Below are 17,439 nucleotides of genomic sequence, written 5' to 3' on the forward strand. Positions count from 1 at the left end.
ACACCCTATGTACAGTTAGGGTGGCTGTTTCTCTAAGACAGACAACCAAAGATTGTTGGGGATGAGGCTTGTGGTTTACATTGGGCCCCAGTGGTATAAAGTACTTCAGTAAAAATACTACTTAAGTATTTTTTGGGGGGCTATCTGTATTTGACTATACTATTTATATTCTTGACTACTTTTACTTCACTACATTCCAAAAAAATGTAATATACTTTTTACTCCATACATTTTCCCTGATACCAAAAAGTACTTGTTACATTTTGAACGCTTAAGCAGGACAGGAAAATGATTCAATTCACACACTTATCAAGAGAACATCCCTGGTCATCCCTACTGCGTCATTAAACACATGCTTCATTCGTAAATGATGTCTGAATGTGCCTCTGGCTATCCGTAAATTTAAAAAAACAAGAACATTGTGCAGTCTGGTTTACTTGAGGAATTTGAAATTATTTATACTTTTACTTTTGATACTTAAGTATATTTTAGCAATTACACTTTTGATACTTAAGTATATTTAAAACCAAATACTTTTCCTCAAGTAGTATTTTACCAGGTGACTCACTTTTACTTGAGTCATTTTCTATGAAGGTATCTTTACTTTTACTCAAGTATGACAATTGGCTACTTTTTCCACCACTTTTGGGTCCTTGCTATTTGGCATCCTTGGGATGTCCCAAGTGACGTGCATTGAAGGTGGCATTTTAAATGGTTACGGTAGGGCTACGGTAGGGGAGAAGGTTACTGTTTAAGGTAGGGCCTTCCCAAGGATCCCCGAAAACAATAACTGTTTACATAGTGGGCTGAGAGGCTAAGGCAAATGTCATTCATTTTTTATTTTTGAATCTATTCTACAATAATGTTTCAAATTCATAACTTGTTTTCATCCCATAGTATTACATTAAAATGTTAAACCCAACAAAGTAAATGTTGTTGGGCTAAAAAACATACAACATTACAAAGAAATTAAACCTAGAATCCTTAATTGAAACAATAGCAAAGTCAGCACCCTGCTTCAGTTTTGGGAAAAACCTGAGGGATGGGCCCAGAGAAATGTAACCGCTCTCAAATCATAGACAGAGGATGCATAGACTGAACATCCATGAAATCAAAATTAAAGTTTTAAAAATGTTGAGGCTACACAGTGTTTGTTTAACTATGCATTGTTTACAAAAATGTGAGTAAAATTAGCTTGTATTTTGGGTTCGGATTGGGTACGACATTTGAAGTAAGCGCGAGTGTCACGCCTTGGTCATAGTATTTTGTGTTTTTGTTATATGTTTGGGTAGGCCAGGGTGTGACATGGGTTTATATGTTGTGTTTCGTATTGGGGTTTGTATTAATTGGGATTGTGTATGATTAGGGGTGTGTCTAGTTAGGCTTGGCTGCCTGAGGCGGTTCTCAATTGGAGTCAGGTGATTCTCGTTGTCTCGGATTGGGAACCGTATTTAGGTAGCCTGAGTTCGCTTTGTATTTTGTGGGTGTTTGTTCCAGTCTCTGTGTTGTAGTCACCAGATAGGCTGTAATTAGTTTCACGTTCTGTTGTTTTTGTAGTTAGTATCAGTTATTTCATGTACCGCATTCTTTCATTAAAGTCATGAGTAACCTACACGCTGCGCTTCGGTCCGACTCTCTTCAACAGACGAACGCTGTTACAGCGAGACATTTCTAAGTTTATTCTTGAATATAATGGGTACATTTTAATTAGTCAAAAATAGGATGTAGCAACTAAGGATTCTAGCTTTAAAGTGCGACTGCCTTTAAAAAGCAACAAATCCCTTTGAAAACAGCCTGTGACAAATTAGCAAGATACAGTTAATCTACTGTCAAAATTGACTATATAGTGTAAAATAATTTGTCATAAAGTCATCTCATCTAAAACAGAGTTTGGACCATCTGTGCGTCACAACGGATAAATTAAGTTTGGGTTTTGATTTGATGTCCATTTGCCAACTAACATGGGGTGAACAGCTGTGTGGATTGCTCACTCTCCAATAGCATTGACAGTGAGACAGACCTGCCCAGCAGCTCTAACTTGGCTTACATAAGACAACACATTGCACTTTTTTTTTTACTTGAGAAATACTACACCAAACACCTTTAGTTAGACGTAAAATTGCGCAACATCCTCGTCAAAAATGTCAAAATGAATGACAGATTTCTTGAGTTATTTATTCTGGGGATTTTGAGGAAGTGAAACAGGCTTCCGCATCTACAGTGTCTCATGGGGGACAAACATAATTAACCAAACGCCCAATCGATCCAGAAATCAACATTTTATAATGAGCATCAGAAGAACACGTGCCAATCGACGTGTTCAGTGTCTCTTTAAACATCCAGACACCATGCCTAGCAACTACCTCCTGTCTCCTACCACCCTAGGCACCTGTATAGATCTGAAAGGGATGACAGACAAGGATGGCAAAAATGCCATATATCCATTCACATACAAATGCATAGAGGCTAGGGGGGGGTTGTCTCTGGGCCACACTTTAGTGGTTTATAAGGATGTTCCTGGAGTAGGCACTTAGTGGTGACATTTATCATTGTCACCAGTACATCGTAAGGAGGGAGAAGGTAGAGGTTAGTGTGTGCATACATTTGACTAGATTAGTGAATTACAGACTTGTAACACTCAAAGCCAATCCAAACATGAAGGCAAAAATGTATTACACTACACTCTCCTAAAATCATTTTGCTATTTCGAAAATAAGGTTATAGAACAAAATAAATTATATTATAATATATCTGATCAGTCTAAGGCACTGTGGCATCAAGTAAAATTGAATCCCAAAAATTATGAGAACAGGCTGTGGATAATACACTAATATTGCACTATGCATTATTTCCAATTCTGTGCATACATTTAGTGAATTATTGGTTATGAGAGATTCATATTAACATCATTTGTTCGCTGATTAGTTGGTAGAGCTCTCATCTTTCACAAAGATGACCTGGCATATTAATTAACAGACAGTAAGGTTAGTGATTGCTGCCTGCTATTGCATTTCTGTATTTAATAGCTCATCTGGATTATGAGTTTGTTTCAGGTCACTGTCTTGGTGTAACGGAGGTGACCTCCTTGGCTTTAGCTCAGTGGGCTAATGGGCATTAGTCAACCAAACCAGTGTTACAATACCTAGTACTCTGGGACCCTCAGTCCTTAAACATATGTGTTCTATACCACCACTAGTACAGCTGGTTGTGTACTGGAATTGAATAAATAGGTGGAATGGCTGAGGGCTAGGCTTTAGCATAGTGGGCTAACATGACTGTGTTAGCCACCCAGTCACAGCCTGGGTTTGATCCCTGGTGGGTTACCACAACACTGGCAGGTATGGTTTGATCTTGTCCTGCCAGGTGGTGGGGTCCAGGGCGATGAGGAGGGATGGGTGGTTGTGTATGTTCCAGTAGTACCCCAGAGCCAGGGCAGCAGCCCCCACGGTTAGGGTCAGGGGTAAGGAACTCTGCTTGGGCTCAGGGATGTCCGAGGGCCTGGTCTTCAGGGCTCCTGCCATCCGATCCCATGTAGTCAGGATGGCCTGGGGGGGAGGTAGATGTTTCAGTTTCTCTAATGTCCCAAGTAATACTTAGGCCAGTATCGAAGACAATTAATTTAAATAGGAAGAATTAATACACATTAATAGTTAGTTCTGAATTTCAAGCTCAGCTTTATTTTAATGATTGTATTGATACCAGAAAACACAACATTATCAGCAGTATATTTTTGTATTAATACACTGTAGGCCCATCCCTACCTGTCGGGCCCCGTCCCACTGTCCCGGCCCTCTCAGACGGTACTGGTACGGGGTGCATGGCCCCAGCAGCACACACAGCCACACACTAGGATCTCGTAGCAACAGCCCTAGGAGGCTGGGACGCACCCCCACCTGGTAAGCTATCTGGTCCATGTAGTCAATGTAGTCCACCTGGATGGTGTGTCTCTGGGAGGTCACATACCTGAGACAGGAGAGTTAGGCCCTGCCCAAAAACAACCCATCGGCCCCCCTCGGTGTTTTGCAGATCTGAAGGAGCAGGATATCTAATCAAATCAAATTTTAGATAGACAGCGAGTAGCAGAAGTGTAAAAACAATGTAAATGGTCAGGGTGGCCATTTTGATTAACTTTAACAGTCTTATGGTTTGGGGATATAAGCTGTTGAGGAGCTTTTTGGTCCTAGACTTCCGGTACTGCTTGCCATGCAGTAGCAGACAGAACAAGTGGGTCTAGGGTTTCCGGCATGATGGTGTTGATGTGAGTTATGACCAGCCTTTGAAAGCACTTCATGGCTACCGATGTGAGTGCTACGGGGCGGTAATCATTTAGGCAGGTTACCTTTGCTTTCTTGGGCATAGGGACTATGGTGGTCTGTTTGAAACATGTACAGACTCGGTCAGGGAGAGGTTGAAAATATCAGTGAAGACACTTGCCAGTTGGCCCGTGCATGCTTTGAGTACATGTCCTGGTAATCCCTCTGGCCTCGCGGCTTTGTGAATGTTGTCTTGCTCACATTGGCTACAGAGAGCGGCTGTGGCTGCAGGTAGCCTAGTGGTTAGAGCGTTGGACTAGTAACCGAAAGGTTGCAAGATTGAATTCCCGAACTGACAAGGTAATGTAAAAATCTGTCATTCTGCTCCTGAACAAGGCAGTTAACCCACTGTTCTTAACTGACTTGCCTAGTTAAATAAAGGCAAAATCAATTTAAAATATAGAGTGAGCACACAATTGTCCGGAACAGCTGGTGCTCTCATGTATGCTTCAGTGTTGCTTGCCTCGGAGTCTAAAAGGCATTTAGATTGTCTGTTAGGATCGCATCACAGGACAGCTCGCGGCTGGGTTTCCCTTTGTTTTTCCGTAAGATATTTCAAGCCCTGCCACATCCGACGAGCGTCAGAGCCGGTGTAATAGGATTCAATCTTAGTCTTGTATTGACACTGTCTGTTTGTTGGAGGGCATAGCGGGATGAATCCCTGAATATATTCCAGTCTGTGCTAGCAAAACAGTCCTGTAGCGTAGCATCCGCGTCATCTGACCACTTCCGTACTGAGCTCGTCACCGGTACTTCCCGCTTTAGTTTTTGCTTGTAAGCAGGAGGATAGAATTATGGTCAGATTTGCCAAATGGAGGGCGAGGGAGAGCATTGTATGCATCTCTGTGTGTGGAGTAAAGGTGGTCTAGAGTTTTTTTTTTCCCCCTCTGGTTGCACATGTGACATGCCGGTAGAAATGAGGTAAAATGGATTTACGTTTGTCTGCATTAAAGTCCCCCGCCACTAGGAGTGCCGCTTGTGGATGAACATTTTCTTGTTTTCTTATGGACTTATACAGCTCGCTGAGTCCTGTCTTAGTGCCAGCATCGGTCTGTGGTGGTAAACAGACGGCTATGAATAATATAGATGAGAACTCTTGGTAGATAGTGTGGTCCACAGCTTATCATGAGGTATTCTACTTCAGGCGAGCAATACATCAAGACTTCTTTAATATTAGACATCGAGCACCAGCAGACACACACCCTGTCCCTCGTCTTAACAGACATAACTGCTCTGTCCTGCCGATGCACGGAGAAGCCAGCGAGCACTATATTATCCGTGTTGTCGTTCAGATACTTCTCAGTGAAACATAAGATATTACAGTTATTAATGTCCCATCTGTAGAATAGTCTTAATCGTAGATCGTCCAGTTTGTTTTTCAATGATTGCACGTTGGTCAATAATACAGGGAGTAGTAGTGGTTTACCTACTCGTCAGCAAATTCTTACTATGCACCCCGCCATCCTCCCCCTTTTTTCTCTGTCTTTTCTTCACGCTGATGACGGGGATTTGTGCCTTGTCTTGACAAAGCAGTATATCCTTTGCGTCGGACTCGTTAAAGTAAAAATCTTTGTCCAGTTCGAGGTGAGCAATTGCTGTTCTGATGCCCAGAAGCTCTTTTCGGTCATAAGATACGGTAGCAGCAACATTATGTACAAAATAAGTTAAACAATGCGAAAAAACAAACAAAATAGCAGAGTTGGGGCCTCCCAAGTGGCACAGTGGTCTAAGGCACTGCATCGCAGTGCTATCCGTGCCACTGGAGATTCTGGGTTCGAGTCCAGGCTCTGTCGCAGCCGGCAGAGCACAATTGGCCCAGTGTCGTCCGGGTTAAGGGAGGGTTTGGCCGGCAGGGCTATCCTTGTCTCATCGCGCACTAGCGAATCCTGTGGAGAGCCAGGCACAGTGCACGCTGACACGGTCGCCAGGTGTACGGTGTTTCCCCCGACACATTGGTGCGGCTGGCTTCCGGGTTGGATGGGCAATTGAGTCAAGAAGCAGTGCAGCTTGGTTGGGTTGTGTTTCGGAGGACGTGTGGCTCTCGACCTTTGCCTCTCCCGAGTCATTACGGGAGTTGCAGCGATGAGACAAGACTGTAACTACTACCAATTGGATACCATGAAATTGGGGAAAAAAGGGATGAAATAGCACAGTTGGTTAGGAGCCAGTAAAACGGCAACCCTCCCCTCCGGTGCCATTATTAAATAGGTGCAAGCAATATGGTGGTAACTTCCCTAAATCCAATTAGAAAGGTAGGTGGAGCCATCATTATATTGCTTAAACTTATCCTGTCCCCTCAAATCTACTAAATCAATCTCAGTACCTCTTGGCAATTGTCTCCTCCTTGTGTTTAATGTCCTTCAACATGCAGTCCATTGAGGGAAGCTTATTCAGCCCTGTGGGTGAAACAGATAATCCAACTGATATACAGCATGGCTCTGGACAAAATAAGTGCACCAAAGGGACTGTTGGGTCATTTTGATCGTTTTTAAAAAGAACTGTAAGTGCCTTCTGAACAGAGAGGTATGCTTGTGGGAACAAGACAAAGAGAGAGAAAGCAGGAAGTTAAACAAGTGGGCCAATGTCTGGTAAAATAACAGTGACGTACCTTTGAAGACCCTGGTGGCCCATCGGGCCTGCATTTCAGAGATGGGCATGATGGCTCCAAGCGGCTGCACCAGCCCTATAACGACCAGTGTGGGACGCTCTAACCCCGGAGGGAACATGTACTTATACAGATTGGCCTTGTTCCCGGAAACCGGCAGCATTTTGGACGGTAGGAAGGGGAAGGAGAAGTTGTAGCCAGTGGCAAACACCTGGAAATAAGGTAATGGACAGGTGAAAGGTGGCAACTGTGCGTGAGTTTGGGTGTGCGTATATATGACTATGTCTGGTTACGCACCACCAAGTCTATGTTGTCCTCCACGGTTCCGTCGTCAAACTCAATGCTGGACCCCTGGAGCCTGCGGATGTTGGGTTTGACCTGCACTGTGCCAGACAGGATCCGGTTGGGCAGCTCATCATTCACTGTAGGGTGCTGGCTGAACAGCCTGGGACATACACAACAGGTTTAAAATATATTCCGTTCTCTTTCTTTCTTCTTTCTTTGTGTGTGTGCTCTTACCTGTGTTTGGGCTGTAGAGAGTAGAGGCTGTGGTTGAATCTCTGGTTGATTTTGTTCTCTCCCAGTCTGCAGGCCAGGCCAAAGGGCAGGACAGACAGGGCCATCTTTAACACCCTACTAAATAGAACCAACGCAATGTTAGATTACACTGAGTATACAAAACGTGAAGAACACCTGCTCTTTCGATGACGTAGACTGGCCAGGTGAATAAAGGGAAACGCTATGATCCCTTATTGATGTCATGTTAAATCCACTTCAATCAGTGTAGGTGAAAGGGAGGAGACTGGTTAAAGAAGGATTTTTAAGCCTTGAGACAATGGAGATATGGATTGTGTATGTGTGCCATTCAGAGGGTGAATGGGTAAGACAAAAAATGTAAGTGCCTTTGAACGGGGTGTGGTAGTAGGTGCCAGACGCACTGGTTTGTGTCAAGAACTGCGAAACTACTGTGTTTTTCACGCTCAACAGTTTCCCCTGTGTATCAAGAATAGTCCACCACACAAAGGACATCCAGCCAACTTGACAACTGTGGGAAGTGTTGGAGTCAACATGGGCCAGCATCCCTGTGGAATGCTTTCGACACCTTGTAGAGTCCATGCCCCAACAAATTGAGGCTGTTCTGAGGGCAAGGGGGGTGCAACTAAAATATTAGGAAGGTGTTCCTAATGTTTGGTATACTCAGTGTATGTTACTGATGGAACGCAACCTCCTTCAAGTGGAATCCATTGATCAGGCGTGTTTCTGAAACAGGTGACATCTACGACTAAGCACTTCCTTTCATCTGTCCAATCATTTCTTATCAGTAATGATGGAGGAAGACCGTTTGCATTTGTAATGTTTTTAAAGTGTAAGGCACAAAAAGGTGATTTCCAGACAATCTACCTGTTAAATTGAAAGTCATTGGGCACCCCTTGTTGACCCACACGGTTGAGGATCCATGCCCCACGCCTGGTACTGAGGAATACCTGGAGAGAGAGATGGGAGAACATGGGAGAGATTAGGGAAGAGGATGAGGCGAAGACAGACAGAGGTCTGAGGATGTTTTGACAGAATAAAATGGTACTTGGATAGACAGACTTGCCTTGTTTTACTGTTTCAGACTTCTGCCCAAGTTTGCAATCTTATCTCAGTACCTCTGAGCATATGACAATATTGGCCCCACCTCATTACACACAGCAAATTGGGCTACATTTTGTGAGTGTGTTCAAATGGTTTTGATCATTTCTAGGAAGACGTTTGATATGAATATGAACTGATTGTTACAAAATGCCCTGTTTGACTGGGGCCTACTTGGTGGCTCGTAAAAATGTTTTTGCTTGGTCGTTGTACCTGTTAGGATTCTAACTCCCCGCTGTTCTACTGTACCTGTTTGGTGACCCTGCTGAGTTCCACAGCGATATCTCCTCCAGAGTTGCCGATGCCGATCACCACCACCCTCTTCCCCCGCCACTCTTCTGCAGTCTTATAGTCCCGACTGTGGAAGTACTGGCCCTTGAATTTGTCGATACCTGGAAGACAGGCCTGTGTCACTGACTGACTGACCACCTCGCACAGTACTACTAGGGGTAGTAAGAGCACAGTAAGAGAGATAAGACTGTGGCTGAAATGAGACAAGTCAGTTAGTCAAATTTCTGCCCTGGTTGAGCTGCGCCGGTCAACTGTAAGTGCTGTTATTGTGAAGAATAAACGTCTAGGAGCAACAACGGCTCACCTGAAGTGTTAGGCCATACAAGCTCACAGAATGGAACAGCCAAGTGCTGAAGCACGTAAAAATTGTCTGATCTTAGTTGCAAAACTCACTAGTGAGTTCGAAGCTGCCTCTGGAAGCAGTGTCAGCATACGAACTGTTCGTTGGGAGCTTCATGAAATTATTTTCCATGGCCAAGCAGCTGCACACAAGCGTAAGATCACCATACGCAATGTCAAGCGTCTGCTGGAGTTGTGTAAAGCTCGCCGCCATCGGACTCTGGAGCAGTGGAAACACGTTCTCTGGAGTGATGAATCACACTTCACCATCTGGTAGTCCAACGGACGAATACGGGTTTGGCAGATGCCAAGAGAACGCTGCCTGCCCCAATGCATCGTGCCAACTGTAAACTTTGGTGGAGGATGAATAATGGTCTGGGGCTGTTTTTCATGGTCCGGGTTAGGTCCCTTAGTTCTAGTGAAGGGAAATCTTAATGCTACAGTATACAATGATGTTCTAGACCAGGGGTGTCAAAGTCAAATGGACGGAGGGCCAAATAAAAATTTAGCTACAAGCCGAGGGCCGGACTGTTCGAATGTTCATTGAAAAATGTTTAAATGACGCATATAGTCTAGTGAACCTAATTGAACCTACTGAAAACCTAACAAATATATTCCAATATGATCAGATAAATAAAGCAATATTTTCTTATGGCTCTGTCAGTAATCTTTAATTTTCAACAGACACAAAAGACAAATTTCCTTTATATAAAAATCCCCATAACATGAACATTAAATGAAAGAAACCGGTATTCAAGGCACCATCAGTAGCCTATATTTTCTATTTTAGCAAAAGTGGGCTAAATTTACTTCAAAGAAAAAAACAATAATAGCAATTTTCTATCATCCACTCAACTGAAATATTTTTAAAATATAATTGGATTGAAATACAATAAAATAAAGTGCAAAAATCTATTAATCAAAAACAACACTTTGTTTAAGGAGAAGTAACATGCAGTGAAAACAAATATTAAACGTTAACTTTTAAACTTGAACTGAGTAAAAACTCTAAATATGTGATTGCACAGTAATGTTCACTTGTTTGAGGTTGAGGGTGATACTTGGTGGTGTCCCATCTTTTCCACAAGTTCATCAATGTTCGGGGTAAGGCTCTGAGCTGAGGAAATCCTCAGAATTGAGTGGAGGTGTTCAGCAGTAAGTCGACTTCTGTGTGATGTTTTGTTCAAGTTCATCAAAGAAAACAGTTGTTCACACAGGTATGTGCTGCCAAACATAGACAACGTTTGAGCAGCCTGGATGCGCAGCTGGGGCATTGTGTCGGGGAGGAAACGGGCGAACTCCGCAGCACCCACTGCCGCATATTTTGCCCTCAGTGCATCATTGCATTGGAGGTCAATCAACTCCATTTGGAGGTTTGGTGGTGAGCTTTCCACGTCAACAGCAAATGGGTTACCGAGCAGTTCCAACCTGCTTTTTTGTGCTTCAAAGTCAGCAAATCGGCGTCGAAAGTCAGCGGCAAGCATACCTATTTTATCAGCCAACTGTGCGCTCGGGAACGCACTGGTAGAGAGCTTCTCTTTCATGGTCTGGCAGCTGGGAAAGTGGCTCAAATTTTCTTTCCGCATCTGCGTCTCCCACAGAGTCAGTTTGGTTTTAAATGCCTTCACTGTACTGTACATATCAGAGATGACACGATCCCGACCCTGCAGCTGCAAGTTCATTGCATTCAGATGACTCGTAATGTCACACAGAAAAGCCATTTCACACAGAAACATTTCGTCTCGGAGTTGTGTTGTGTCTTTCCCTTTGCTGTCCAAGAACAGACAAATCTCCTCACGAAGCTCGAAACATCTTTGAAGCACCTTTCCCTGGCTTAGCCATCGCACCTCTGTGTGATAAGGCAAATCACCATGCTCCGTTTCTAACTCCGTCAGAAATGCCTTGAACTGGCGGTGATTCAAACCTTTGGCTCTGATAAAGTTAACTGTGCGCGTGATGATGCTCATTACATGCTCCATTTTCAAGGCTTTACCGCACAACGCTTCCTGGTGTATGATACAATGATAAGCTGTCAGCTCACCTGTCGCATTTTCCTCTTGCATCTTTTCCCGTATCTTCGCCACCAGTCCGCTCCTGTGTCCACACATCGCAGGTGCTCCGTCGGTTGTCAAACCCACAAGTTTTTCCCAAGGCAGCTCCATCTCATTTACACATCTTGACACCTCTTCATACAAATCATGCCCCGTAGTTGTGCCATGCATAGGACGTAAAGCCAAAAACTCCTCTGTCACGCTTAGGCTGGAGTCCACTCCGCGGATGAAAATTGACAACTGGGCAATGTCAGAAATGTCGGTGCTCTCATCCACAGCCAAGGAATATGCAATGAAATCTTTTCCCTTTTTCACAAGCTGCTCTTTTAGATTGATGGACAACTGGTCTACTCTCTCGGCAATGGTGTTTCTGCTCAGAATCACATCTAAAAAGAGTTGCCTTTTTTCTGGGCAAACTTCGTCACAAACTTTAATCATGCAGTTTTTGATGAAATCCCCCTCCGTAAATGGCCCGGCTGATTTAGCGATCTCTTCTGCCAAAATAAAACTGGCCTTGACAGCAGCCTGGCCTTGTGATTTGGCTTTTTTGAACAGAGCCTGTCGAGATTTGAGGCCTCGTTTTAATTCCTCTGCCTTTTGTAGCCTTTGTTCCATGTCCATATTCTTGTTTTTGTCCGCGTGTTTCGTTTCATAATGTCGTCTCAGATTATACTCTTTCAGTACCGCCACACTTTCTCCACACAGAAGACACACAGGTTTTCCAGCTACCTCCGTGAACAAATACTCCGACTCCCACCTTGTTTGAAACCCCCCGGTTCTCAGTGTCCACCTTCCGTTTTGCCATTTTTGATGGGTATCTGAAAGTTAATTTTACTGTGATGCTGACAACTGCTGTGCCAATAAATATTGAAATGAAGCAGCCTACTGCTCGGTGCGTCACCGTTGCATTGTGGGAAATGTAGTATTGGTGCGTGTAAAAGATCTGCGGGCTGCCGGCTTGCTGCGGTCTGCGGGCCGGTTCTAATAATAAATCAAGATCATCCCAGGGGCCGTAAAAAACCTTCTCGCGGGCCGGATGTGGCCCGCGGGCCTTGACTCTGACATATGTGTTCTAGACGATTCTGTGCTTACAACTTTGTGGCAACAGTTTGGGGAAGGCCCTTTCCTGTTTCAGCATGACAATGCCCCTGTGCAAAAAGCAAAGTCCATACAGAAATGGTTTGTCAAGATCGGTGTGGAAGAACTTGACTGGCCTGCACAGAGCCCTGACCTCAACCCCATCAAATATCTTTGCGATGAATTGGAACGCCGACTCCGAGCCAGGCCTAATCGCCCAACATCAGTGCCCGACCTACCTCACTAATGCTGTTGTGGCTGAATGGAAGCATATCCTTGCAGCAATGTTCCAACATCTAGTGGAAAGTCTTCCCTGAAGAGTGGAGGCTGGAATAGCAGCAAAGGGGGGGCCAACTCCATATTAATGGCCATGATTTTGGAATGAGATGTTCATAAATACTTTTGGTCATGTATTGTATCTACAGGATACAGTTCAAGGTTCACTCTGTATTGTGCCAACGTCTAAAATAAAACCCTATTCCTTATGGGTGCTGCGTCTAAAATAAAACCCTATTCCTTAGGGGTGCTGCGTCTAAAATAAAACCCTATTCCTTGGGTGCTGCGTCTAAAATAAAACCCTATTCCTTGGGTGCTGCGTCTAAAATAAAACCCTATTCCTTGGGTGCTGCGTCTAAAATAAAACCCTATTCCTTGGGTGCTGCGTCTAAAAGAAAACCCTATTCCTTAGGGGCGCTGCGTCTAAAGTAAAACCCTATTCCTTAGGGGTGCTGCGTCTAAAATAAAACCCTATTCCTTAGGGGTGCTGCATCTAAAATAAAACCCTATTCCTTAGGGGTGCTGCGTCTAAAATAAAACCCTATTCCTTAGGGGTGCTGCATCTAAAATAAAACCCTATTCCTTAGGGGCGCTGCATCTAAAATGACATACCTTTGGGTGGGTGTCATTTGAGATTGGCCTAGTATCTGAGGTCACTGTGTTGTAGGCTACCTGGGAAATCGTGTAGAGGCAGGTTGGGGTGACAGTGGTGTCCTATACAGATCATCACAGCATCAAAGATATGTTTCTCCTTCTCTCCCTTCTTGTTCTCTGTCTCCACATCCCACTGGCCCGAACGAGAGAAGTCGGGTCTTGGCTTCACCTGGAGGACTCTGATCTATCACGCACACACACACACACACACACACACACACACACACACACACACACACACACACACACACACACACACACACACACACACACACACACACACACACACACACACACACACACACACACACACACACACACACACACACACACGTATGTTGTGTAACATATGCAATGTTCTAAATGCCTCACCTCCCTGATTACAACTTTGAAACTGTATAAATGATTACTGTGACTAGGAACTGAGCTCCTACCTGGAAGCGTATGTGCTTGGTGAGTTGGAAGTGTTCGGCATACATGCGGAAGTAGTCCATGATGAGGGAGTTGTGCATGTAGTTGGGGAAGTGGGCTGGGATGGGAAAATCAGAGAAACACATCATCTCCTTGGAGGTGTTGATGATGACAGAGTGGTAGATACTGGCCCTGTCAGCCTCTGGGTTCTCCTAAGGATGGAGAGAAGAATAGGTGTAAAAGGTCAGAAAATGATTTTTCCATACTTTTTATGAGCAATTCAGACAAGGAGATGAAACCACTTTAGCCTATGGAGATGGAGAGAAGATGAGGCCACTGTATCTAGAGCAGTGTTCATTTTGGCAGCTATTTTAATTATTGTTTTAGTGTTAGCCTTTATGGCTAAAATACCTTTTAATAGTAGCAGGGAAGACTTATTTTGCTACTGAGTCCAGCAACCAAAAACACGAGTCATTGCTAAAATATAACTTAAGTCAAAAGCACATCAAGTTCAGGGACAAGTGCATCGGGGCAGGGGAGAGCGCAACATCACTAACGGAGTTAGAGATTGAATTTAACACTGCTTACTGCATTACCAAATTCAGACCCATGTTACTCTCCCAGAAAATAATGGATTACAAATCTACCCGACATATGGAAACGAGGTGTCCTGCGCAAACATTATTGGCACCATCGAGAGCACTATCCGGGAAGAGGGTTAGTATTACCCGGGATCCTTGGGTTATATCTACCCTAAGCCTTAACCCTAAGAGCAAGTTGATTTAATAGCTATATTCTCAATCAAAGAAATTGATTTGTTATTGTGAGAGGCGACTAGACATTTATTTCATTATCCAAGTATCAGCTCATAGTCAGCATGTTACTTTGTAACAACATAAATATTATTAGCTACATAGTTTTGTATTATTATTATTCTGTTAGCTGAACGCAGTTATGGATAACAGTTCAGTTTGCAGTTGCACTTTTAAATACAATAAAGATTGTTTTTAATCATCTATATACATTTCTTTGCTGTTGCACTTTTGAATAGAGTCAATGTTTGTTTTGTATATTACTTTGTCCAAAACTAGTCACCTATGCAAATATGTTTGCAGTTGCACTTCTGAATAAAATGATTTAAAGTATTTTTTTTATTGTAATGTCTTTCCCACTAGTGATGTGTTCTACAACATCAAGGTAACAACTGATAACAATCAGGAATGATAGGACAGTCATTTGCAGTACATTTTGTCTGGTGCTCCTTTCTTTTTGAAGTTAGTAGCAGCAATGTGACCAATTAAAAATGTTAATTTAGAGCACTGACTATAATCATTTGCGGACCGTGATAGCGGCAACACAGACGAATAACAGCGCATATGGGAAAATAGAGCTTCTGATGTGATTAAAGCTAAAATAGCCTACATGAAAGTAAGAGAGAGTAAACATTATTGTTTCTAGTTTAGGTTAGTTACAATTTAAGTGTCTTGTCCTCACTGCGCATCAGTTCAAAAGATTACCGAGTGACTGAAGTGACCGCCCAGGAGCTGTGTGACTCAGGGCAGATCAACTTACAGACCACGCAACTGAAAGACATTCATTCTGCCAATGAGAGGATTACATTAAATATTCTACAAAGGCTGGACAAAACAGATGTCATATTGAATGTCCATTAGTCACACTTGTAATTCTCATCGTCACAATTTTTTCCCATTAACTAAAATGAAAACTAATGTGTTACAGCCATCGTTTTCTTCATGGCATCCCGTCTCATTGTCATCATTCGTTTCCGTCGGGGAAAATAGGATTACAGATATTTTTCGTCATAGTCAATGTTGACGAAATTAACACTGAGATGCAGCAGTCTGTTTTACCTTGAACCTCCACAGTCCCCCGATGTCATCACTGCTCTCGAAACAGGTGGGCTCCAGACCCTCGTCCAGACAGCTCTTGATGCTGGTCAGACCTGAACTTCCCCCTCCAATCACACACACGCGCCGTGACATACCGTCTGTCTGCCTGCAGAGGCAGGGAAAGACACAGTATAACGCAAAACGTTAGGGTTAGTAGCCTACAAAAAAATACATGCTGTCCGTCTCCACAGGAAGGACAGAAGTAGAGAGGAGATTCAGTAACTCATGGAGGATAAATGGAAGTTGATACTGTATACAGACAAGATCTAAATCTATCCAAACTCTCCAATCAGTGGGGTGGGTGTGACCGCTGGAGAGCTGCTTGTTTACCCGTCCTGCAGCCCAGGCTACTGTAGATGTTGCTGAGGATCTCAACTCTGTCCATATCAAAAGAGGCTTGCTGGCAGGAGCTATAGGAGGACGGGCTTATTGTAATGGCTAGAATGGAATCAATGGAGCGGTATCAAACATATGGAAACCACATTTGACATTCCAGCCATTACAATGAGCCCATCCGCCTATAGCTCATTCCACCAGCCTCCCCTGGTCCATATATACATCTATACTGAGTTGAGTTGCGATTTGTGTAGGCGGAGTCTCCCACCAACTACATGGAGTCGCTATCAGTCGACACAGGGCAATTCCACGGAATCAGAATGATGCTGAGACTTTTCACTTCAACAAACAAAACCAATGATTTAAAAGTTAAACAAACCATACAACTCTATGCACAAGAACTACTTGTAACAATGTACACATTTACTTGAAGAACAGTGCAGATGCCAAGCTTGGTAACAAAATTACAGTTTGTGCTGTCATTCTTTTACCAAATGTTGTATCTGCACTGTTCTTAAAGTAAAATGTTCTGTGAAAATTGATCAAAGTAGTCCTTGTGCATAACGTTGTATGGTTTCCAACTGGGCACACACTGCTTGAATCAACATTGTTTCCACGTCATTTCATACATAAGTATTCAGACCTTTTACTCAGTACTTTGTAGAAGCACGGTCAGGTTGGATGGGGAGTGTTGCTGCACAGCTAGATTCAGGTCTGTCTCCAAGTCCCTGACACTTAAAAAAATCCCCAAAAGCATGATGTTGTCACCAACTTGCTTCACTGTAGGGATAGTATTGGCCAGGTTATGAAAGGTGCCTTGTTTCCTCCAGATGTGACGCTTGGCATTCAGGCCAAAGAGTTCAATCTTGGTTTCATCAGACCAGAGAATGTTTCCCATGGTCTGAAAGTCCTTTAGGTGTCTTTTGGCAAACTCCAAGCGGGCTGTCATGTGTCTTTTACTGAGGACTGGCTTCCGTCTGGCCCGCTACCATAAAGGCCTGATTGGTGGAGTGCTGCAGAGGTTCTCCCATCTCCATAGAGGAACTTTGGAGCTCTGTCAGAGTGACAGAGGCCCTTCTCCCCCAATTGTTCACTTTTGCCAGGTCTAGGAAGAGTCTTGGTGGTTCAAAACTTCTTCCATTTAAGAATGATGGGGGCCACTGTGTTCTTGGGGACCTTCAATGCTGCAGACATTTTTTGGTATCCTTCCCCAGATCTATGCCTTGGCACAATCCTGTCCCGGGGCTCTACGGACAATTCCTTCAACTTCATGGCTTGGTTTTTGCTCTGACATGCATTGTCAACCGTGGGACCTTTATGTAGACAGGTGTGTGCCTTTCCAAATCATGTCCAATCAATTGAATTTACTACAGGTGGCCTCCAATCAATTTGTAGAAACATCTCAAGGAAGATCAATGGAAACAGGATGCACCCGAGCTTAATTTCGAGTTTCATAGCAAAGGGTCTGAATACTTATATAAATAAGGTATTTCTGTTTTTTATTTTTAATACATTTGCAAAGAATTTTAAAACCTGTTTTC

At 43.5% G+C, this 17,439-nt stretch overlaps 1 protein-coding gene across 5 annotated transcripts in view; it reads right to left on the reverse strand.

The window, feature by feature from the left end:
• Positions 1 to 2,154: 2,154 nt before the first annotated feature.
• LOC123996868 (flavin-containing monooxygenase 5-like) overlaps positions 2,155 to 17,439 on the reverse strand; it is a 37,837-nt gene continuing 22,552 nt past the window's right edge. For 2 of the 5 annotated variants that reach the window (XM_046300653.1, XM_046300654.1), the window contains exons 2-12: positions 15,524 to 15,668; positions 13,676 to 13,864; positions 13,260 to 13,425; positions 8,803 to 8,945; positions 8,320 to 8,402; positions 7,438 to 7,554; positions 7,216 to 7,363; positions 6,922 to 7,129; positions 6,637 to 6,709; positions 3,762 to 3,963; positions 2,155 to 3,545 (exon numbers count right to left, since the gene is read on the reverse strand). In XM_046300653.1, the coding sequence (XP_046156609.1) occupies positions 3,321 to 3,545; positions 3,762 to 3,963; positions 6,637 to 6,709; positions 6,922 to 7,129; positions 7,216 to 7,363; positions 7,438 to 7,554; positions 8,320 to 8,402; positions 8,803 to 8,945; positions 13,260 to 13,425; positions 13,676 to 13,864; positions 15,524 to 15,655 (1,686 nt within the window). In that variant the 5' untranslated portion in view covers positions 15,656 to 15,668 and the 3' untranslated portion in view covers positions 2,155 to 3,320. Of the gene's footprint in view, positions 3,546 to 3,761; positions 3,964 to 6,636; positions 6,710 to 6,921; positions 7,130 to 7,215; positions 7,364 to 7,437; positions 7,555 to 8,319; positions 8,403 to 8,802; positions 8,946 to 13,259; positions 13,426 to 13,675; positions 13,865 to 15,523; positions 15,672 to 17,439 lie in introns of those variants that run through there. The other 3 variants (XM_046300651.1, XM_046300652.1, XM_046300650.1) reach the window with 2 other exon arrangements.

This window comes from Oncorhynchus gorbuscha, linkage group LG15, assembly GCF_021184085.1.
Source record: "Oncorhynchus gorbuscha isolate QuinsamMale2020 ecotype Even-year linkage group LG15, OgorEven_v1.0, whole genome shotgun sequence".
NCBI classification, from domain to species: domain Eukaryota; kingdom Metazoa; phylum Chordata; class Actinopteri; order Salmoniformes; family Salmonidae; genus Oncorhynchus; species Oncorhynchus gorbuscha.